This window comes from Tetrahymena thermophila, assembly GCF_000189635.1.
Source record: "Tetrahymena thermophila SB210 genomic scaffold scf_8254361, whole genome shotgun sequence".
Taxonomy (NCBI): Eukaryota; Ciliophora; class Oligohymenophorea; order Hymenostomatida; family Tetrahymenidae; genus Tetrahymena; species Tetrahymena thermophila.
The window spans coordinates 1-23,667 of NW_002476145.1; the positions used below are offsets into that span (position 1 = coordinate 1).

A 23,667-nucleotide genomic window follows, 5' to 3' on the forward strand; every position below is an offset into this window, starting at 1 on the left:
ATAAAAAAATATTTATTAGAATAAAGATTTTTAACTAATTATTTGATAACTACAAACATTTTTTAATAAAGCAAAGAATAAAATTAATTAATTTATTTATTTATCTATATTTCTTTGAAAGTATTTATTTAATTAATAATTAAGAAATGAAAATAATTTCAATTATCACTTTAATTATCTTCATTATCTTCTTATTCTTCATCTTCATGCTCTTCGTCTTCATGCTCTTCATATTCATCATGATCATCTAATTCATTTTATTACTTTTATTCCTCTTCTTCATCATCATCTTCATTATCTCCTTCATTTACAGTATTAATTCTATCTTTAACTTATTCTTCTAAATCTTCAAGCTAAACTGCTTTGCCTTAGCTTTTAGGCTTGACAAAAGATTTATTTTGGGAGGCTTTTTAGGCTTTCTTTGACATAGATATATTATTGATGTTTATATCACTTGAATTTAATGATTTATTAAGATTTTTTTTATCAAAAAGAGCTGTAACATTGTTTTATCTTAATTTTTCTTCATCCTAATCTTCATCTTCTTCATTTCCATCTTCCTCACCATCTTCATCGTTATTAAAAATCTCATCATCTTCTTGGTTGTCTTTAAAAGTGCTTTTAAATAACTTTTGTTTCTGCTCTATTCTCTTTCTCTCTCTGATTTACAAAACTTTAATGATGATTATCATTCCAATAACAACACAAACTATTGATATTATAATTATTTTTATAGCAGGATCCATTTCTTCATATCCTATTTATTTTATTATTATTATCATCTTATTACTATTTTTTTATTTGTTTAAATAAATTACTTTCACAAATTCCTTTTTCTACATTTTCTACAAATTTACTAGCACACTGGCAGATTCCATTCAGAGGCGAATAGCTCTAGTAGCATAAGGTGCATTTCTACTCATCTTTGCATTCTAAACACTTGTTACCACATTCTTTAATATTTTAAAAGGTTTTTATAACATTAATTTATAGAAATAATTTATTTACATTAGCAAATAGGAGGAGAAATATTATTCACTTTGAGAAATTTATCAGATTCACATTAAAAGCATAAATATTAATTGTAACCATTTTCACTTTGGGATAGTGAGAGGATTTATTTCGGAGGATATGTTTAAATGTAATCTATGCCAATATTAATAGCTTCATCTGGTAAATCTCTAACTTAAATATTGTTTTCATCAAATTCTATTGCCTTTATTTAATTCTATTAGTTTTTAATAAGTATTTAACCTTGATACTATTATATTGCAAATTTAATGCTTGATATCTCATTTCTTAGCTTGAGTTAAGTTTGAGGTTTAGTAGGAGAGTTCTAATCATAGAGCATATAAGTCGATGTAGAATTACCTTAATTATCTGGAATTATCAACAAATTATTTTAAAACACCCAAAATAAATATCCTTGTTAGTAATCACTGAATTTAATATTTTTTTCTATTTCTTAACTTAAAAGATTGACTATTACTATTTGTTTTGATGTAAAATAATATATCTTTCCATCTGAATGAATAAGATTCTTTATAGGGTTTTCGTACTGCGTCGTTTCATTATATAAGTTGCTCAATTATCCATTTTTGAGCATCATCACTGATAGAGATCTTCCATAAACTCCAAAATATTATTAATTTCTAAATTCTTTTTAAAATTAAAAAAATTTAAATAAAAAAACATAGAAATAAGTTTATTTACTGAAATTCATGATTCCCTGTACGTCCTTTACTTTGGTTTCAAATTAGTCTTCTAAGAGAGTAGAATTATTTATATTGATTAATCTCAAACTTCCTTGAATTAGCGCTACTACTAAATACTATTCTATATCAACAATATCTATAATTTTTTTATCTTCAAAATGAAAAACATTTTTTTTCTCATAAAAATCTTTAACTTTCTCAAATTCTATTAATTGATATTTAGCTTTTTTGTTAGGATCTGGTCTTTTTAGTCTATCAGTTTCTGGATTTTTCTTCTAAATATTTTCATAATTAACATTCTCTACAGCTACCTAAAAAATATATGATTGACGATAGGTAAAAGGCTAGTCACTAATAGTTAAATTATTTGCAACCAGAGACTATAGCAAGCTCTAATTTACCTGAAGCTAAGTTATCTAGCAATTTTTAAAGGCATTAATAGTAGTGAAAATTTTCAAAAGCAATATCGATGCGACAAGTGTATATTTTTTTATTATGAACCTCATCCCTTTTTTAATTTAAATTCTAAACAATTTTAATTAGTAGAACACTTTTTATTTATAAAAATATTTAGATACTCAATACTGATAATTAATTTTTAAAGATAATAAATAAATAGATAGATTGATTGATTGATAGATACTACTAATGAATTTCTAAAATTAGTCTATAAGTTTTCCCATATTATTTGAAAAAGCAATATTTAAATAATTAATAGTATATAATTATTTAATTATTTTGAAGTTAGTAGAATCAGTATTGTAACTTTATAAATAAAAATAATTATTAATTTAAGTTTTTTGACATTTTTAAAAAATAAAATCAATAGATTTTAAATAAAGCTGTTAAAAACAGAGTAACAAATATTTATTTGTTGATGAAAAAATTGTTTAAATTTATCAATTTTTTTCTTTATTTTTTGAAAAGATAATTCAGTAATTAGCCTTAATGAAACTTTTAAATAATATTGAAATTTTTTCAGTAAATTAAATTAGAAAATGGGCATATATTTTATTAGAAAGATTGTTGGGCTAATAAATTATTTATGTTCATTTAATAAAAAATAAGAGTACTGAATATAACTAAGTTTATTTGCATTAATTTTAAATTTTTAAAGTAATATTATTCACTAAGAATTATCAACTTAATTTATCAAAAAAGTTGGTATTATAAATTGTAATCAAAGCCGATAAAGTAGAATTATTTATTAGTCACAAAATATTTATGATGAAATTTAACTCACAAGCTAATGAAGATTTTTGTGCATCCCCTCATTTTTTTATAGCATAAGGATTAAAGGAAAGAGGCAATAGTAATTTATCAAAAATCAGAATAAATAATTTTAAGGATTAGGAATAATATTTCGTAAAAAGAGAGAAATCCTTTGTGCTAGATTGCACAAACAAACTTAAGCTGCCAAAAGATTATAATTCGCTTTACGACAAATATATGGTTAATTTTCTGTCTAAAAATTCGACTTTAACAGATTTAAAAAGAGCTGGAATAGTAAAATTATTTTTGCTTTATAAAAACAAAATTTATGTTTTAATATTATTTTTTTACAAAATATATTAAAATAAATATAAAGATCTGTAAATATTAGTAAGATGGAAACCATTTGATTTTATTTGAGCATCAACAATAATAACAAAGGAGGAATTTAAATGAATTTCAAGATAATGTATATAGAAATTAAATATAATAAAATATTATTTATTTCATTTATTTAATTATATAAAGGTAGAACTACTTTAAAAGAAACGAAAAAAGTAATAATCCTTGCACAATTTTTAAAAACTTCCTGAAATTCCAAATATCCAAGAGCAAAGAGAATAAAACCCATTAAGTAATAGAAGTCATAAAAGCAGTTGCGAAAAGCTTGCTTAAATAAAAGAATAATAATCAGAAAAAATTACTAACTAAAGCTATGAAGAAAAACTCCATAAATTAAATGAAAGCCTTAGCAAAGAGCACAAGTAAAAAAAAGTACAATCTATTATTAAGATTAGCACAAAATAAAAACTAAATTAAATCAATCCAAATAGTTACAGCAAAGATTCAACTTAATCTTCAGATTAAAAATAACCCAACTCAAAATATATTTCTGTCTCTTTTCGAAACAGAAACTAAAGTTCTCATTAAATAGGTTCCTATAAGATTAGAGAATAAGATTAATTTAATTTAAAGATTAATCCTCTTTATAGAAAATAAATTAATTCTACTTCATAGCCTAGAAATTTAACTCATAGAATTAATAATTCAATAGAGAACTCTCCTAAATCTCATGCTGTTAATTCATTTCAGTAGCAAAATGATTCCTCATTATAATAATAAATAGATTCTTCATAGTAGCTATAAATAAATCAAAGCTACCTAAATCTAAATAATTCAAGTCATCACAAAAATTTGTCAGGTTAAAAAAATACGTAGGATTTTATTAAAATCTATGACAACAATACTTTGCCGCAAAGTCGTTATTAATTGCCTAATACAACGTTAAAAATATAAAAATTTAAATTACTCTCTTCATTCACAAATAACAAATATTCTATACCCTAACCCTAAATAAAAACTTTAGTAATGCAAAAAAAATGTAATTCTAGCAATATTAGTCTCAATAATATTAATAAAGAAGAAAATAGTAAGTAAGAAGAAGATGTTCAAGCATTATCAAAAGATGAGTTTCAGAAGATGATCTAAAAATATAAATAAAAGATAGAAAAAAAATTGAAAATAAATCAAGATTAAAATGAAGAAAATGATTAATAAGTAGTTTAGAATTAAGAATAATAATCTAAAATTATCGAATAAGATAAATTGAATAAAATTAATGATAATCTTGAAGAGAAGAGTTAAATTAATAATGAAACAGATAATAACAAAATAAATATTTAATGAAATTAGATAGTTACATTTTTTAAGAAAAAAAAGTTTCACAAATATTAATTTATCTTTTTCTTTATTTATTTATTAATCACCTCACTCTCTCTCCTCTATAATTTCCTGGCAAAAATAAAAAATTTGAAAAAAGTATTAAGTTTGCAAAAGGTAAAAAGATAAAATAAAACTCAAATACATTTCTAGGTTTTTTGGTATTATTCTAAAATAAATTATACATAACTTGCTAGCTATCTTTTATTTGATCAAATAAATTAAGTTTCCTTTTTGTAAAAATATAAACATAAAAATAAAATAATTACAATAAACAGTTTGATATAACTTAAATTTTGAGTAACTAAACCAAGATTAAAACTAAATTTTATATAATCCAACAAAATATTAACAATAAAGTATTATTAGATTGAGTCATAATAAACTTTTAATATGCTAAAGAAAATTAAAAGCGTAATTATATCCTAAAAAAAGTTTTGAAGTTTAAATTAAATTTATAATTAAAGATTTTATATTATTTTGGTTTGGATTTTTTATATTTTAAAAATAATTTTTGTCTATTAGTAATTTAGGATTGATATAAAAATCTTTTGACAGTTATCGTACATACTGGCAAAAAGTATAATAAAGAGCAGAATCATATGAGACAAATTAGATAGTTTCTTAAATATTAATAATTATAGTATCTGTATGTAAACATTTGTTGTAGTATAGTCATTTTACTTAGACTATTTTAAGGTAGAAAGATATATATATGTAAATAAATAAAAAAAATAAAATTTTCAAAAGAATTAATAATTTATCTATGTAGTATTTTATCAGATTAAAAAATATCTAAAATGATGATAATGATTGTTAATTATTATAAAATAAATCATATACAAAGAAGAAAAAATTTTAAAATAAATATCTTTGAGCCACCTAATATATCCTTATTTCCATATTCTAACTAATTTAACAAAAACAAATTTCAATTTAAATTTTATCTTTTTCAACTTTTATCATCTGTTTATTTTATTTGATTCATTCAACTATTTTAAAATGATATATATATCTATGTTAATCGTTTATATATTAGTTAAATTTAAGAATACATATAACTCTTTAGTTTATAACTATTTTTGAAAGCTCTTAGATATCAACGAAATATATCAAATCAAATCGAAAACATCTTTTTTAAATTATGTCTTTAAAGCAACTGTGAATTTCTCTTATTTTTTTAATATTAAATGAAAGGGTTTTAGATTAATACAAATAAAAAAAACATATTTTATTTAATTTTTGTTAGCTTGCTTGCTTGTTTGTTTGAATGCAGTTGGTTTTTTTTTTTTTTGATTTATTGGTTGAATGACAGGAAAGAGAAATTTATATTATTGCAAAATAAAATAAAAATTTATCACAATAAAAATAAATAGCAAAGTGAATAAATAATAAAAGATAAAGAAATTCCAACAAAATTTATATATAAGTAAATAATAAAAGTAAAGGAAAAGAATAACAAAGTAAAATAAAAAGCAAAAAACAAAGCAAAAAAGAAAAAAAATATTAATAAAAAAGAGGAAAGTAAACAAAAAAAAAACACTCACACACAGAAGTAATAAAAATAATAAATACTCACTACTCACTCATATAGAACAATTTCATCGAGATGAATAGCGAAAGTGAGTTGCACAAAAGCTAAATGACAAATAGCCCTAGTCCCAATGCAGATGTGATAGATAAGAAGAAAAAAACAAAGGATAATATTATATTAGTTAACCAAAAACCAAACAGCGGAGGCGGAGGAGCTATTTCTAAACCATAAAATACTAGTGCGAGTAGTTCTGATTTGAGAGTAGTAAATGCAATTATCATTTATTTGAGAACACTTTATATTTAATCATGTAAAAAAAAAAATTAATAAATTATCTTTTTAGTAATAGCATAAGGAAAATATAAATAGCACAAATTAGATGATAATGGGCCCCTTTGAGAAGAGTATTTTAAAGGACCACTTTTACGGGTTCCCTAATTAGTAGCAAAATGCTTCATAATCCTCTTCTACTTCAACCTATTAAACTGCATTGAATATCGCGCCACATTTAAACGGATAACCAAATTAGATAAATTAGTTAGGTAAATTAACATTTAAAAGAATTACGATTTATGCATATAGAAGCATTCATACCTCTCCATCATTTGTCTTGTATAATTTATACAAATTAATTTTTCTTCACAGTTTATATCTTCAAAAGAGAAAAAGGAGAGATTAATTGAAGAACATTTATGAGAGAATAAAATGAAAAGCAATAAAAAAGTTTTACTCGCATTCAACTGAGATAAACAACATTAAATATGGTTAAATAAAATTTTTTATATCAAATAAAAAATAGGAAAACTGCCTGATTATAATAAGAATACAAATTACTATTAAGAGTTTTGGAAAATGTATTACACAAACGAAGTCATCATCTCAAAATTAAACGAATATAAAAAGGAAATTTAGCAAATAAGGGATAAGGCAGACCGATTAGAAGTAATTTAATATTGATTTCCACTTATAACATTTTAATTCAAATGCTTTCAAAATATATTGTATAATGCTATCTATTCTCATTCAATTTAGCAAGCTAGCTAGAAGCTAATATAAAGCCAGCAAGCAAGCAAGTAAACAAGCTACCAATATTCAACTCCGATTATTTAAAATTAAATAGTTATCCCATGTATTTATTAATAATTGGATACCGACTAGCAATACTAATAGCTTGACTGATAAGATAAATTTTTTATGAAGTGCAAAAAATAATATTTTTAAATTAATAAATAAACATATAGAGTTTTTTATACATTTCTAAAATTTCTCCAAATTGAGCATTCTAAAAAATATTTGTAGCAAACGCAGACTTTCAATTTTTAGAGATTTATTTACACAAGAATTTTATAAATTCATAGTCATTCAAGCGGTTTTCATTTCAAATGTTTTATTTTTCTAATTTTTGTAGAAGTAGGAAGTTATTTAGGTATGTAGGAGGAAAGTTTAAAATAATACTATAGGCTTGTTTATCAATCATTAAATAGAATTTAGTTTTAATTTCTTTAAATTTAAAATATTGCAAAGACGGTGGTAAAACCCCAAACATTTTCTAATAAATAAAAACTATTTTTTTAGGCAAGTAAAAATAAATCATCAAAAAGCAATTTTTAGTTAGGTTCTACTTTATATCTCTAAAACTTTTCATAGAGCTGGTTTTGAATTATTTTTTTTTAAGATTAATTACGCGAGATTAGTCCATTATATAATAACTTTTAAAATAAATTATTCCGCTTAAAAAAAAATTATCGCAGCCAAGCATTTTTAATAAAAGAATAAATAAATAAATGACAAAAGTTCAATTTCAAATAGATAGATCATATTTGAAAGCATTTTTTGTTATCTCATTTTAAATATTTAATTTTTTAATTATCAAATATATTTAGCAAATGATCACCCATTTGGATGATGGCATTTCTCAAGATTAGGACTCTAAATCTTAAACTAATACAGTACAAAAAACTAAGAAAAAAAATCGTAGATGTGCCTCAGATATTTAAAAAGACTTTTAAGTAAGCTTTTAAATTAATTAACTTTTGAATCATAGCCAAGAGATAAACTATATTAATTATCAAGTTATTTTTTAAACCAAGATTAAGTTCCTCAAAAATAAATTTAAAACTTTAAAAATAATTGAAAATGATCATTCATAAATAGTTTAGAATAGTATTTGAACATTTTCTGCGTTAAATATTACGAAACATCATTATATAAACATCCTAATGAAATTAATAAATATTTTGTAAAGAATCTACTACTATTTGCAATCACACTACAAAGAATTAATTAGAAAATTTCTGAAACATTATAATAATCTGATATAATATTTATATTTTTCTTTCAATATTCTTCGTAATTAAAGAATAGAGAGAGGATTTTATTTTTTCCTTCTATTTTCTTATAATTAAAAGTATTAAAAGTGGTTGCCCAATATAATCATATGAAAGATAAAATAATAAATTTGTTACTTAAATTAATTAAACACATTTCTTGCTTTCCTCATCTTATATATAATTAATTTTTAATTTTATAAAAACAGTGTCCTTATGATAACTGCACTAAAACTTATGGAAGTGAGGTATCTTTGAATCTACATATTAAAATCAAGCACAATGGTGGTAATAAGACAGAAAGAGAAAGACTTGCTGTAAAATTTATTTTCATTTAAAAATTTTTATTTAAAAAATTAATTAATTTAATAAAAGAGGTAAATATTTGCTGCTAAAATTAATGGAGAGGAAATACCTGAAATGAGTCTCAATCTACCACCTGGCTTTATGGAGGTAGTAACATAATTTAAATATTATATATATCATTAACTAAAAACCAATAAATATATTTATAAAATTTAGGAAATCAATAGTGGAGGAGCTAATAAAAATGAATATTACAAAAAAAATCCAAACAAAGACAAGGACAACAAAACAAGCAATCATGATAAACAAAGTGAGTCGAATTAAACTTCTAGTAATAAATGAAGAAACTATCAGTACTAATATATAAATAATATCAATCTCGAGCTTTAAAACTATAATAAAAACCTAAAAATTTGATTTTAAAATTGTTTCATAGTTTAAAAATATTATACTAACTAACTAACCATACCATACAATCTACTTAATACTTTAAATTTAGTTGAGATTTATATAACAACAAACAAACAAACAAAAAAACAATAAGAATAATAAAAAACTTAAATAAAAATCAATCAAAACCCTTTTAATTTCTTGCCTAATCAATTCACACTAAAAAATAATTGCTCACTTTGTCAGAACCATTCATTTATCCTTTATCTATTTTAATATGCATCTTATAAAACTCAAAAAATTAACATATGAAAGCAATAAATAATTAAAACACACTTTCTGTGTCACTGACTGTTCTATCATATTTGTAAAATTAAAGCTAACATCAAATATATCTCTAAATAAAACTCAAAATTAATTGGTTTAAAGCTGAAGTGAATTAAAAGAATAAGTAAATTTGAATAACCTTTTTAATTAAAAAGACCGTTCTTAATTGCTAAAATATAAAACAATATTTTAACTTTGCTGTTAATTCTGAAGCTATTGGAGGAAATAAAATTAACAATCAAATTTCATATTCATTTCAAGCTAACTTAAATAGAATCTCTATCACATTAACTTTAATAAAACGAGAAAAAATTGGGCTTCAAAATAAACAATCTAATAAAAGGAACATTTAAGTGAGAATGCTTACCTAAATTGCTTAATATAATTTTATATTTTATGAAATTTAAAATAATCTATTATTAATAATTACCATCTTAATTCTAATCTTTGTATCAATTATCTATTGCAACATTCTTAAAATAATTTATTGACTGCTAGTGAAATTTAAAATGAATATCAATCAATTAAACTTTTAAAAGTTAAATTAATATACCAAACAAATAATCAAATAAAAAAAATAATTATCACATAATACAAATAAATAAAATAGTAGATATAATTAGAACTAACTAACTATCTTACTACATGAGTGACCTATAATGCACTTCTAAAATTGAAAATAAGAATAAAAAGATATCAATTAAGGCATATATCTATCCACATCTATCTATGAATCTATTCTATTAAAAATTAGTCAAATATATGTAATTATATTGGAATATTATATTGATTACAATTCATTATAATATCACACCTAATAATGAATGATATATAAAATTCATCAATTTTACATTATGAATTAAATATTATTTGTAATTGGTGTTTTTCCCTTTTTATTCTGTTTTCATGCAATAAATAAATCCATTTAAATTTATCTTATTTTCCTAATGTTTTATTTTATTAATTTTGAAATTGATAATTTTTTTTAATTTTCGACAACTTCATAATCAATATCTTTCTAAAAAAATTTTTAAATTTACAATTATTTAAAAAAAAATAAATTATTTAGATAAAAAAGCAAAAAGAAAAAAAAGAAAAATCAAATTTTAAATAATAAGTCTTCTTAAGTTTTTAAAAACAATAAAAAAAACCTATTTCATGCAACGATGCCCGATAATTATTTTAACATATACTAAGAAAGAGGACATAAATATTTAAAATTTAGAGAAACATTCTTATCACTGCGATAAACGAGGCATTTTCAAAAATATACAAAATCTTTTCTTTTTATAAAAAAATTGTTTATTAAATATATAATTAGTATTATTTAAAACAATTATAGCAAATAAAAGAATAAACACAGCAGAAGAATGAGCGGTTAATCCTTCAGCTTGATGAATCTAGACAGAACAAATTTTTATAAAAAAATGACTTCAATTTTTAGATTAGCAGCAAAAATAAAAAGAAACTTAAATAAAATTATAAATAAAACAAAATTAAAAATAAATAAATAAAAATAAAATAAATATAATTAATAAAAAAGAAATTAATTAAATTAAATATACATTAAAACAATTAAAGATTAACAGAAATAACAAATTAGATAATAAAAAATTCCATATTTACTTGATTTTTTGTAATATTAAGCAATTTATTAATTAAATATATTTTAAAAATTAAAATAAAAAGCAAATTTTGAAATTAAAATTTTGTTAAATAATTTAATTAAGATATTTTGTAAAAAACTATAGATCTAATGGATTCTACACTTTCTAAGGGTGAAGACCTATTTAAATATATCCCATAATTTCACTTAGATGAAAACGGAAGATTTAAATATATCCTTATTTAGTTAAAGTTTAAAGATGAAATTCTTTATTTTGTTAGAGGAGAAAAAAAATATAGTTTTCATATGGAAAATTTTGAAAAATTTGCTCTTGATTTAAGAAACTGTGGGCTTAAATTTGATTAATTTGAATATGAAGAGGAAGATGACAATATTGTTTGCAAAGTTTAAAATATTCCTTTCCAACTAATTTGTGTAGGTGGTGGTAGAGTTGAAATTAGCTAAGAGAAAAAGAGCCTTTTTATTTATGGATACTCATAGAGTTTTGGAAGAGCAGACCATACTATTGCTTTAGAAATATCTAAAAAACATATTTAACATTTTCCATAAGAAAACTTCACTTGGAGTAATGAAGGTTATTGATTTATAAAATAAAATATTATTAGTATAAATACCAAAAGTATTTAAGTGTATTCTATTTTATATTAGTTTTTTATTTCACTAATCATAATTAAGACATTAAAAATTATTTTACAAATAAAGTTATAAATCATTAAATTAAATTGTTTTTTTATTCACTTTTTTATTTTTTTAGATTGTGAAATATTTTATAAAATGAAGTAATTGTATTTTTAATATTTTGAATTATAATTTCAAAATTATAAAGAATAAGCTCCTAAATAAATCAATATGTTTTTGTATTCTTAAATGCTAATAAATCTTTTAATTCTATTTGTCTTGAAGTGTTTGCCTTACTTAACTCTTAGTTCATATTTTAGTGTTAAAAATTATAAAATAATTTTTTTAATTTTATTTTTTTTTAATGTTTAAGCAATCAGGTAATTAATTAAATAAACTAATTCCTTAAGATTGATTTTGGGTTTTTAAGTTTTTTTACAATAGTTCTTTAAAATTGTTTACTAAAAGCCTTAAATACTTTTTTAGACCCATTTTGGAGGTGTTTTCCCCAAAAAATGGTTTTGTGTGAACATTTATAAAGGTGATGAGAATTTATTCCATATTTTTTTATAATTAATTAATTATCATATTTATTTATATTTTTTTTTTAATATTATTTATTTATAAATAGCAAGAAAATAAATTTATTAATTGTCAAAAATAAAATTAATAAAAGTGATTTTATATTTTTTAAAAAATGATTGTTTATATACACACACACACACTACATTACATAATCTTTTTTCATTTAATTAAATCAACAAAATTTACTAATTAGCTGCTTTTCTTAATTCATTATCAGTTTTATACAAATGTTTTAAATTTTTAAAATAAAAAAATTAAATTTAGAAATCGAAACACTTAATTCTTAAATTTTTCTATTTTATTTTAAATTATAAATATATAAATGAAAATAATATTTTGTTCATATAATTTGATATCAATTTAAATACCTATTTTCAAATTATTGCATTTTTTCAACTATTTAGGAAGAGCTCTAACTAATCTGCTCATCTTATGAAGTAATGCAGTTTTATACTACTTCAAAAATATTATTTTTGTATATTTGTGTTATAGTAAATTATGTAAGCTATTCTTCGAAATCCAGCTCAGAATACTAGATCAATAAAAGTAGGCTCCATATGATTGGTCTTTGGACTTCTAAGCCATGGTAGAAGTTGTTAAAAGCTAATCTAAACACTTAAAATAATGAACAGTTGTTAATGAAACTGTAAATATCTTCCAATAATTGAATTTTAAGTATTATGTTTCGGATTAGGTAGAGTATTTCGAGGGCTATTCCTAAGTTGCACCTTTGCAAATTAGTTATCAAAGATTTTAATATTTTTTTGTTAGAAGAAATAGAAATTGCGTAGTCTACTGAATCAGCAACTAAATTAGATAATATATAATAAGATTTTTCAGATGTATAATTATCACTTGAATTGCAAAGGACAGCCAAATTTTTAACCAAATCTGATTCGAGATAAATACTTACAGCTTTGAATTACTTTTCAAGAACTTCATTCAATACTTCGAGGACTCTCTAAATTACATTTTTGTTTTTCTTTTTATAAAAACGAATCAACTTTTATAGTTTTGCTATAAATTAAGAATTTGATGCCGCTTCTTATAAAAATAAACTTAAAATAGAATACTCGCATAAATTATTACAAACAATGCAGATTAATTCTGCATCATTTTAATTCTTTTCGACACTTGGAAGCCACTCAAAAAGAAGTTAAATACAATCTCTCTATCTTTACTCATTTTATACATCTATAAAGTACTATCCAATCAGCTTTAATAAAATGAACTATATCTAAAACGAAGATTACTTGTTTAATAAGATAATCCTAAAGTAATAGAACAAATTTGATTCAATAATATATTTTATTTGTTCTGGAAACGAATAAACACAATTACACAAAATACTTGTTCCTGTCTAAACTATCTAAACATTTTAATGAGAAAGTAAACTTTCAAATAGTTCAATCTATCCTTCATCCTATATAATAATATTAATTCAATAATCTTTAATGACTTAAGTAAAATTAAAACTTAAAAAAATAGAATGTAATTACGATAATCGCGAAAGGAAGATCTTAAGTGGTTGACATTTAAAATAAAATATGACTTAAATTAAGTAGAATATTCTATATTTAGTTAGCATCCTGAAGTTGTTAACTAGAAAAACAAAATTATTTAAATAAACTGACAACTTGTGCTGCGTTTTTATTTGAACATTTCGAAATATATTTATTGCCCTATTTTAGCATTTTTTTAATATCAATTACTAATAAAAGAATGTCCATATTATTTTTTTTAGTCTCAAAATATTCCTAAAGCTGATTAAATTTATTTTAAATTAACTGGTATTCTTCATTCTCAATTTACTCAGTTAAAATGATGCTATCTTCTTACTGCTCCAATGATTATTGCTTAAAATGTGTAGATATTGTACTAAAGAATTCAACTTTATCAGAAGTACTCAATATCCTTTGTCTACTTCTCTCAAGCTAATTATTTCTCTTCCTCTTTCTAATTTCTACATTAAATTATTCTTTTTTAATTGAAAACACTTCTCTCAATTCCTTTTCTTCAGCAAAACTCATAGTGAGGTCTCAGTATAAAAAATTGTATTTTTTTTTATTTGATTATTTATTTATCAAAAATTTTTGATCAAATTAATATCTGTTAATTTCAGAAGTGTATTTAAATTGAAATTCTAAAAATTATATGATAATCTTTAAATAACCCTTGCTAAACTATAATTCATGTTAGCTCAGATTTTAGCAAAGATAGTTGAAAAATTATAAAAAATAGATATATTTTTAAATGTAAGAAAAGGAATAACCAAATAATTTATTTTTAAAACATTTCAAAATTTATTTTCCAGAATTGTTTTAATTGTATTTAAAATTTTAATAAAAAAGAAAAAATAAAAATAATGTGACATTAATTTTTTAGTTGTTTGCCATTAAATAATTATTTTTATTAAATGAAAATAATTTCAAAACAAAAATTATTAAACTAAATAAATAACTCATTTATTTTTTAATTGCAATATAAATTTACTTCTTTAAATTCAAAAAGGAAACTATCACAACTCACTTTAAAACTAATAATAATTAATTCAAAATCTTTTGATAATTTATGATTTTAAGTAAATGGTTAAGGTTTTATTATTCAATTTATGATTAATTAGAGTATGAATATAAAATTTCTTTAAAAAGTTCAAAAAAGAAAATAAATGGCTCAAATAAAATAAGTTATGACAATTAATAAATTAATTTATTTTAATTTTATATTTTTATTTATTAATAACTTTTTTTTACGTTATATTTAATTCATGAAAAGCAGTAAATTTAACTAACCAATATTTATTTTTCTATTTGATAGATAATATTCGTCTGATTTTGACAAGTACATATGTATTTAAATACTAAAAAGTAATAATTATTATGATATATAGTAAGCTTTTTTTTCGCAAGAAGTAAGCAAGATAAGATAATATAAATCTTTTTTAAAAATAAAAGTTTTAGTTTGTATAATTATTTGGGATATGTTGCTTCCTTTAAATTTGCAGAAACTTAATTTAGTTTGGAGAGATAAATTATTAATAATATAGAAAGTTAGAACTTATTAATTTTTCTTTTAAGATTTCTCTATATCTAATTTTAAAAGTAATTAAAAATAATTGAGTGAAAATTTAGAGTTCCTTACAGTTCAAAATATTATTTGTAAATTTTTATAATATATTTTTGCAATAGTTTTTTATTAATAAATTTTAATTTAAAGCTGAATCAAATAATCAGATTTTTTCAATTTATTAGTAAAAACATTTTTTTCCACAAAACTAATCTGAAAAATTCTTACTTACTTACTTCTAAATAAATATGTAAAATTTTTTAGATTTAATAAGTCGATTTTGCTAAAAATATAAAAATCTTCATTTTTAGTTAACTATTCGAAAGAAAGTTATAGAGGTTTTAAGATATTTACATCCATTAGCAAAAAATTAAAATTTACACAAAATCATAATCATCGTTCTAACATATGTATAGTATAATAAATTCTTAAGACTACTTGAAGCAATATTTATGAATTATTAGCCAGCGGTGGATACGTTGCTAAAAAATTGAGATAACTATAATTTTTTTTTTTGGCTATAATGAAAAAATTTATATTTGTGTACTCTTCAACAGAAATAATTTATGAGCCAAATTTAATTTTTAGAAACCAATTATGGTTAAAATATGTTTTTATCTATATCAATTATTTTTTATTTAAATTTGCTGATTATTTGCTTGGAGCTAAATTACAATTGTTTCTTACTTTTTTTCTTCTTCTAAAACATTAAGAAATGAAAAAACTGTTATTTTTTTGAAATAAAATAATCATTTAAAATAAATTTTATTAAATTTTTTATTTTAGATTTAAGGCAACATTCAAAATTATATTTTTTTTTCAAATTTATCATAGAAATGAAAAAGACATACAAATAAAATTGTTGATGCTTTTTACTGACTTATAGTCAGAAGAACAGTTATACCACAAATTTTACATAGTTTTGATAGAAAATAATTAAATATGTGTAAACAAAATAAAAATAGAGGTTCACTCGCTTTTAGTATTTCACCAAATAAATAGCTTTCAGTTTATATAAAAGTAATCGCAAAAAGAATGGTATAGAGAATATTTGTTTGTTGTGATCAATAAAAGTATAATAAAATTTTTTAATTAATACTTTCAATAAACTCGTTAATTAAATTAAAAATTAGCTTAAGTAATCTTCATGAAAAAGCTAGGATAACTATTTTCTCGCAAAAAAGATAGGCAGGATTCTACTTATGTTAACTGTGAGTCTGAAAAAGGTAAATCATCTATGGATCATCTCCAATTATAACAAAAAGAAGATTTATAAAGTATTCTTGATCCATTTGAGTAAATTGCTTATTCTGATCACATAGAAAAGTTTAATCGTAAGAACAAAAAGCAGAAAAGATCACTCATGATTACTAATTATTTTGTCTATAATTTGAAAGGCCTAAGCTTAAAACGCAAGATAGATATATAAAAGATTAAAAAAATAATTTAAAACAGACAAAACTGTGAATTTATTTTAAATATTCCTGACGAGTACGATTATCGCTATTGCGCTCATAGTGAGAGTTAAAAATAGTGCATTATAGATATCCTCTGCTCTTTTTCTTAAGGTTTGCAAATTATGTATGCAGATTAAATAGACTTGGCTGAAGTAGTTTAGACTAAGAAAGAAATGGAGTATTTCCAAAATATCTAATCCGATGAGATAGATAAAACAACAGTTTAAATCATCAATGAAATTGAAGTGAGAAACACTTAAAATTATTGTACTAATTCAATAATTATAGATGATTGTCATAGTAACATTTGTAGAACTACAATTTTAAATGCTTAACTTACTTCTAATTAAATTTAAAATTAGCTTTCTTAAAATCCTAGAAGTTCTTTACTATACTCTCTATTTTCATCTAACCAACGCTAAAATAATGGTAGTAATACCCCAAGTCCTAAAAAAGATAACTATTAACATACTAATGATAATTATATCTAAAAACTTCCTTCATTTCAAAAAGGAATCTAAAGAAATTTCAGTGATTTCGAATTGATCGAAGTTCTTGGATACAACAGTATATGGAGGTATTTTAGAGTCAGGGAATGCTAAAATACAAAGAAAATTTATCAAATGAGAGTGATTAACATTCATAATTTATTTAAGTAAGAGAGTGAGGACATGTAAAATTAATTTGTATAAGAATAAATATATCTAATTAAAGAACTAGATTCTAATTACTTCACTCAGCAATTTTATTACATCCACCAAGGAAACTATTTCGCTGTCTTGTAAGAGGAACTAGATGCAATTAAATATATTGATCTCGCATAGCTGATTGACGAGTAATCTTTCCTCTCTGAAAATGTAGCAAAATTAATAGCAGCTTAAATAGCTTATTCTTTGCACATACTTCATCAAAAAAAGATCATTTACAACTAAGTGAACTCAAAAGATATAAAAATTGACCTAGCTGGCAACACCATACTTAATAGATTTGAATTTTCTCAATTCCTATTTACTCCTTTTTAAGTCTCTCCTAAAAATGGAGGCAAACTTTTTGTTAAATCAGAAAATGTAAAAAGCAGTAATGATACATTTTCTTAAGTGGCTTAAAACAAGAGTGCCTAAAATTACAGAAATTCTACCTGCAATATCAAAGAAAGAAATTCTGATGACATAAACTATTGCTACGCAGCTCCAGAAATAATAAATGAACAACCAAATACATATTCTTCTGATTGGTGGAGTTTTGGAGTTTTACTATTTGAGATGCTTTTAGGATATACTCCCTTTTATGATTAAAACCCTAGCCAAATCTAATAAAAGATTCTTACTTCAAAAGAAATTATATTTCCTAAAATGGCCAATATATCGCCAGCAGCAAAAAATCTAATTCAAAGATGTTTGGATAAGAATTAAAAAAACCGCATCAAAAGTAACGAAGTATTAAGCCATGAATTCTTTTAAGATATTAAATGGAGAGATATTAAGGAAAGAGTACCATAATAAGAAATTTCTTAAATATTTAATTTAGAGTAATAGTTGATAAAACAATCTACAAAAATCTAAATTGAACCAACAATTAATATAAATTAAGTTGATTCTTAATAAAAAGTATATGATTTTAATCCTTAAAAAACAACTAAAATATCTAATTGCTAAGATAAAACTAAAACAATAAGCGATAAATAAGATTAAATACTATAATAAACTCAAGCTACAAGCAATTATAATCAAATAGAATAATAAAACTATGAAAATAATACTGTAAAACACTAAAAAAAAACAAATTAATTTAATAAACATAACTATTAAGAACATCTAGAAGAAAATTTCATTTTAGACCTGTTTGGGGGTGTTGACAAAAATGTTTAAATCTTTAAATTAAATAACATGATAAAAAAAGAAAGAATTCCAATCGAACTTCTAAATGAGGCTTGACTAAGTTAATATTTATGATTAAAATTATTTGTAGCTAGGCTCAAATTAATTGCTTACATTTGAAAACTCAATAAAAGAATTTAATTTAATTTTCCACTTATAAAAAATTATAAATAAGAAAAAAACAAAAACAATTTTCCATAACTTGAAATTAATTGATAGAAATAATTAATTAATTATTTTAGACATATTATTGTTAATTAATCAATTTCTTAGTGAATATATTAATTAACTATAAACTCATAAACCAAAATTTTCCTTACCAAATTATCAAATCAACTATTTATATAAATATACATATGATTTAATTATCTTGTACAAATTTATTTACAAATATATTATTGTTAAAATATACAAATAATAATCAATTACAAAAATTTTCTATATATTATAACCATTAAAAATCTAAATCATATTTAATTACTTATTTGATTATCATTTACTTTAAAAGCAATTTTAAATTTTATTTACTTTATTTATCATTTTATTCTTTTTTATCTTTTTAATTTGGATTATGAATTTTATGATTAACTATTTATTACCCATCCAATAATTATGGAAACCAAATCAAAAATCATTAAATACAATGACTCTCTTTAAAATTTTTATATATTATTATAGTGCTCGTTTCAATAATTAAATTAATAACTTCTTTATACTACAACTCTCTGTTTATGTCAATTAAAAATTAAAAATTCATAAAAAAATATTGACAAAATTGCAAAATTAATTATTAATTTTTATTTTAAAAACAGAAGATATTTTTTTGATCTGCTTTTTATGATTTTTTTATTCATTATTTTTATTATTTTTGTTTTGAATGCTTAACATAATTTTCTGCATATTAATTGATTATTTAATTAAGAAAAAGAATAATATATAAAAAATTAAACAAAAATTTACTGCAAATTTTCAAAAATAAAATAATATAAATTTATTTAATATTAAAAGTATTTAACAGTTTGGTTTTTTGTTTTTATTATATCTTTCATTAAGCTGAAGAAAAATAATTAACATATTTAATTTAAATTAGATAATTATAATTAATTTATAAAAAAATACATAGATTTTTAATTAAAAGTTCTAAGATTATTTTTTTATAGCAAAATGCTTTGTTTTCTTTTGTTTATAGTGAGATTAAGACTATGTTAATACTAGAACCTTTTATCATATCTTTTTGTAATTATAATTATTTGATTTCTTAAATGTTTAAACTTTTATTAGAATCAGAAATTTTTAGAGCTTAACCATAATTATTAATTAATGGATAATATTTAATCGTAATGTATTTCCTAGTAAGGGTCTACATATGTAGTATTGCATATTATTTTTTAACTGATAGTAGAATAATTTTTCAATATTTTTACGGATTACATATTTTTTAATATAAGCACACAGCTAAAAAAATTAAAAGAGAGAAATTTACTTATTTAATTTAAAGAATTTTTATTTATTTACTCTTTTTAGAAAATAGCACTTACTGAAAAGAACTAGTACAATTGTCGATTAAATCATTATGAATAATAAATTACTGTGCTTCTCAAAGTAACAAACAAATCAAAGATTTTTAATACAAAAGTTCAGAAATAATAACAAATTAAATTGAATTCGTATTCTTAAAATAATTCATAAAACATTTTTTTTGGAATAATTTATTTGATAAATTTAAAATAAAATTTGTTTCATAATATTAAAAATAAGTGTGAAATAATCACAAATAATGATTTATATCCCTTACAACATGTGGAAATAATATAAAGTTAAGTAAAGGGGGATACATTCCATTTATAGTTAATGTTAAGCTTAAATATCTAGTATGATCTTATTCTAAAACTATATATGAAAGTATTTAGATATTTAAATTAATTAGTTAGTTAAGCATTAAAAAAAAATGGTTCTACTATTTATCTACCTGCCTACCTATTTTTATTTCTTACTATTTATCATAAGAATGAATGATCATCTTAGTTTTAAATATCCCCTTCCAACTCTATGTATTTTTTATAATTAATTATTTAAAAATAAATTAATTAAATTATTTTAGAGTTTAGCAATTTATTAAAATATGTCTAACTTGTTAAAGACTATTGTTATCTTACTTGCAATAACCACTGCAGTTTATTGTACAGTAGATGAATATGATCGCATGAAAAAAAGTACTCTTAAGCTTGTTGTTTAAATCTACAGACATGGTGCTAGATATCCTATTTATGATAAGACTTATGATGCAGCGGAATAAAAGAAAATGAATGGTGAACTCACTCCTGTTGGTATACGTTAACAATTTGAACTTGGTAGAAAGTTAAGAGCCGAATATATTACTTCTTCTAGAGCATTTTTATCAACTAGCTACAATCCTCAAGAGTTGTATGTTAGATCAACAGATGTTACTAGGTATTTATTTATTTACTAAATTTTAATTAATTTATAAAATTCATTTTATTTAAAATAATTTTTAAAAAGAACACTTATGTCTGCTGAAAGTCAATTAGCTGGTTTATATCCATACGGCACTGGTCCTAAAATCCCTACTTAAGTTTAAGGATATTCTGCAGATTAAAAAAAGCAAATTTTAGATGCACCTTACAAATTCTTTGACTAAAGTATTAGTTAGGATATGACTGATGATGCTAATGCAATTCCTAATGGCTATTAACCTATTCCCATTCATACAATTAGTTAAAATTAAGATAAACTTCTTTTGGGTATGAGTTATGGTTGTCCTAACTCTTAAAAGTGGACTGCTTAAAACAAATAGAGTGATGAATGGAAAAGAATTAACAAAGAGTTAAGTGACACTATCTCTAAGTTTGCTAAAATTATGATAAAAGATGAAACTTAGCTTGCCTCTTTTGACTTAACAAGCTTACAATAAAATATGGATACTCTCATTAGTGATTATTTCTAAGGAAGAGATATTCCTACTGAGATGAAGGATAAAGATTTCTGGGAAAAAATTGAATAGTTACTCTACTTAGAAATCCATTTAGAATTATTAAAGACAAAGCAATAAAAGCAAGTATCTATTACACCATTCTTCAATTCTTTGATTGGTTACTTTGAAAAGAAGTTGAACAACACAGCTCCTTACAAGTGGTACATGCACTCTGCTCACGACACCACTACTTCTATGATATTAGTTGGTATGAATTTAACTAGTTGGGAGTGTATGGAACGTTATCACACTAACTAATTATAAAAAGATGAAGTCTGTATCTACCAACCTACTACATATGCCACTAATCTTATGTACGAGCTTAGAGAAGATCCTGATACCCATCAAAATTTTGTCATGTTTTCCATGAATGGATAGTACTTGCCCATATGTGATTAAACATCTAAATACTGTGACTACGAAGAATTTAAGAGAAGAATTGCTTAATAAGTTGTACCTGATTTTGATCAGTAATGTGGATTTATTGAGGCTAAAGCTGCAGAAGTTTAATAATACACCTTCTCTTCTAGTTTAACTTTTATAAGCATTAGTTTACTTCTTTTATCTTTACTTTGATTATTATAAATATCAATCCTAATTTATTTGTATTTGTAAATATATTTAGTTTTTGTTTTAAATTTATCTCAGATTTAATTGGCAAACAAACTTGTTTTTAATTTAATCAAATTTTTAACTTATCTAATAATCTCCTCTAACTATATCACCCATTAATAAATAAATTAAATTTTTATGATTTTTTGTTCCCTTTTTTTTCAAATTTACTTACTTATTTAACCTATAAAATAAAAATAAAATGAATGAACTATTATCACTGTATTTCCTCGGATTGGTTTTAAATCATTCATAATATATTGGTGAGGAGTTTTTTATAATAATACATGAAAAATTAATATTTCTCGTAATGATTCAAACAATAGTTTTGAGGAATTAAGGTTATTATTATTTACTCAAAATTAAATAGTTAAAGCGCATTAAAAATACTTTGTTAATTAAATTAAAAATTTAAATTATTTAATATTTATTAAAAACATTATCCTATTTAACTAAAGAAAAGATATTATGAACTTTATTTTAGTAAAAATTATGAATTAGTATTATAAATAAATTTATAATAGAATCTTTCATAACGAACAATCTAAACAGAATATATTTTAAAATATTTTAATCAAAAAATGATTTTAAAATTTAGAATATTTAGAACATTTCAAAATATTTTAATATTCTCATTCTAATTAACAATTAGAAATATTCTGTGATTTTTGTAAATAATTTTATTCCTTACTTATTTTTTTAATAAAAAAAAATTGAATTAAAAAAATTTCTTTTATTTATCTTAAAATTTAAGAATGTTATATGATTGTGATAAACTTCTTTGTTTTATAATCAATTTTATAAAGCTTTGAATTGATATTTCATAAAAACATATTTAAATTAAATTCTTTGTATACAAATATTCAAATTCATAATTTGATTTTAATTATTGAATATTAATATTAAAATATGCTTAAAAAATAAAATCATTCGAATTTTGAGATTTTAAACAAACACATTTCTAACTAAAAAATGACATAATAAATTTAAAAAAAATAATTTATTAAATTAAGTATTTACCATTAAATGTAATTTAATAATATATGTAATATGCATTTCTCAAATTCATGTGTACATAAATTATAGAAGAACTAAAAAACATGTAAAAATTAATTAATTACTTTTTTTTCAATGTTTTTTATAATTGGAAAAATATTGATTGGGACTTTACTATTTGAGTTTGTAGAAGTTATTATAGATATTTTGGTAAATTAAAGGATATATTAATAAAATATTGATTGTATTATACTAAATAAATATGGATAAATAAAATCGTAGTAAGAAATTTGATAAATAATCAGTT

The 23,667-nt window shown here is 21.6% G+C and overlaps 7 protein-coding genes across 7 annotated transcripts; 5 read left to right on the forward strand and 2 right to left on the reverse strand. All coding sequences in view use genetic code 6, as the record gives it.

The window, feature by feature from the left end:
• Positions 1-158: 158 nt before the first annotated feature.
• On the reverse strand, positions 159-2,221 carry TTHERM_01193490 (transmembrane protein, putative; the record flags this gene model as incomplete). The annotated part of the gene is made up of 4 exons (XM_001029992.2): positions 159-757; positions 819-953; positions 1,009-1,659; positions 1,714-2,221. The coding sequence occupies 4 exons, from the start codon at positions 2,219-2,221 to the stop codon at positions 159-161; spliced, it is 1,893 nt and encodes a 630-aa protein (XP_001029992.2).
• Positions 2,222-2,822: 601 nt separating this feature from the next.
• Positions 2,823-4,613, forward strand: TTHERM_01193500 (hypothetical protein; the record flags this gene model as incomplete). The annotated part of the gene is made up of 3 exons (XM_001029993.2): positions 2,823-3,221; positions 3,304-3,396; positions 3,456-4,613. Exons 1-3 carry the CDS (start codon positions 2,940-2,942, stop codon positions 4,611-4,613), a joined length of 1,533 nt encoding a protein of 510 aa, XP_001029993.2. The 5' UTR covers positions 2,823-2,939.
• A 1,642-nt stretch (positions 4,614-6,255) lies between these two features.
• Positions 6,256-9,155, forward strand: TTHERM_01193510 (zinc finger, C2H2 type family protein; the record flags this gene model as incomplete). Its single annotated transcript, XM_001029994.4, has 7 exons — positions 6,256-6,441; positions 6,524-6,722; positions 6,980-7,122; positions 8,064-8,189; positions 8,717-8,824; positions 8,883-8,960; positions 9,030-9,155. The coding sequence occupies 7 exons, from the start codon at positions 6,256-6,258 to the stop codon at positions 9,153-9,155; spliced, it is 966 nt and encodes a 321-aa protein (XP_001029994.4).
• A 2,131-nt stretch (positions 9,156-11,286) lies between these two features.
• TTHERM_01193520 (janus/ocnus protein) lies at positions 11,287-11,739 on the forward strand (the record flags this gene model as incomplete). The annotated part of the gene is made up of 1 exon (XM_001029995.1): positions 11,287-11,739. The coding sequence occupies one exon, from the start codon at positions 11,287-11,289 to the stop codon at positions 11,737-11,739; it is 453 nt and encodes a 150-aa protein (XP_001029995.1).
• A 976-nt stretch (positions 11,740-12,715) lies between these two features.
• Positions 12,716-14,390, reverse strand: TTHERM_01193530 (hypothetical protein; the record flags this gene model as incomplete). Its single annotated transcript, XM_001029996.4, has 2 exons — positions 12,716-13,783; positions 13,860-14,390. The coding sequence occupies 2 exons, from the start codon at positions 14,388-14,390 to the stop codon at positions 12,716-12,718; spliced, it is 1,599 nt and encodes a 532-aa protein (XP_001029996.4).
• A 2,129-nt stretch (positions 14,391-16,519) lies between these two features.
• On the forward strand, positions 16,520-18,817 carry TTHERM_01193540 (Serine/Threonine kinase domain protein; the record flags this gene model as incomplete). Its single annotated transcript, XM_001029997.2, has 1 exon — positions 16,520-18,817. The coding sequence occupies exon 1, from the start codon at positions 16,574-16,576 to the stop codon at positions 18,815-18,817; it is 2,244 nt and encodes a 747-aa protein (XP_001029997.2). The 5' UTR covers positions 16,520-16,573.
• Positions 18,818-20,837: 2,020 nt separating this feature from the next.
• On the forward strand, positions 20,838-22,328 carry TTHERM_01193550 (histidine phosphatase family (branch 2) protein; the record flags this gene model as incomplete). Its single annotated transcript, XM_001029998.4, has 2 exons — positions 20,838-21,211; positions 21,281-22,328. The coding sequence occupies exons 1-2, from the start codon at positions 20,883-20,885 to the stop codon at positions 22,326-22,328; spliced, it is 1,377 nt and encodes a 458-aa protein (XP_001029998.3). The 5' UTR covers positions 20,838-20,882.
• Positions 22,329-23,667: the final 1,339 nt, after the last annotated feature.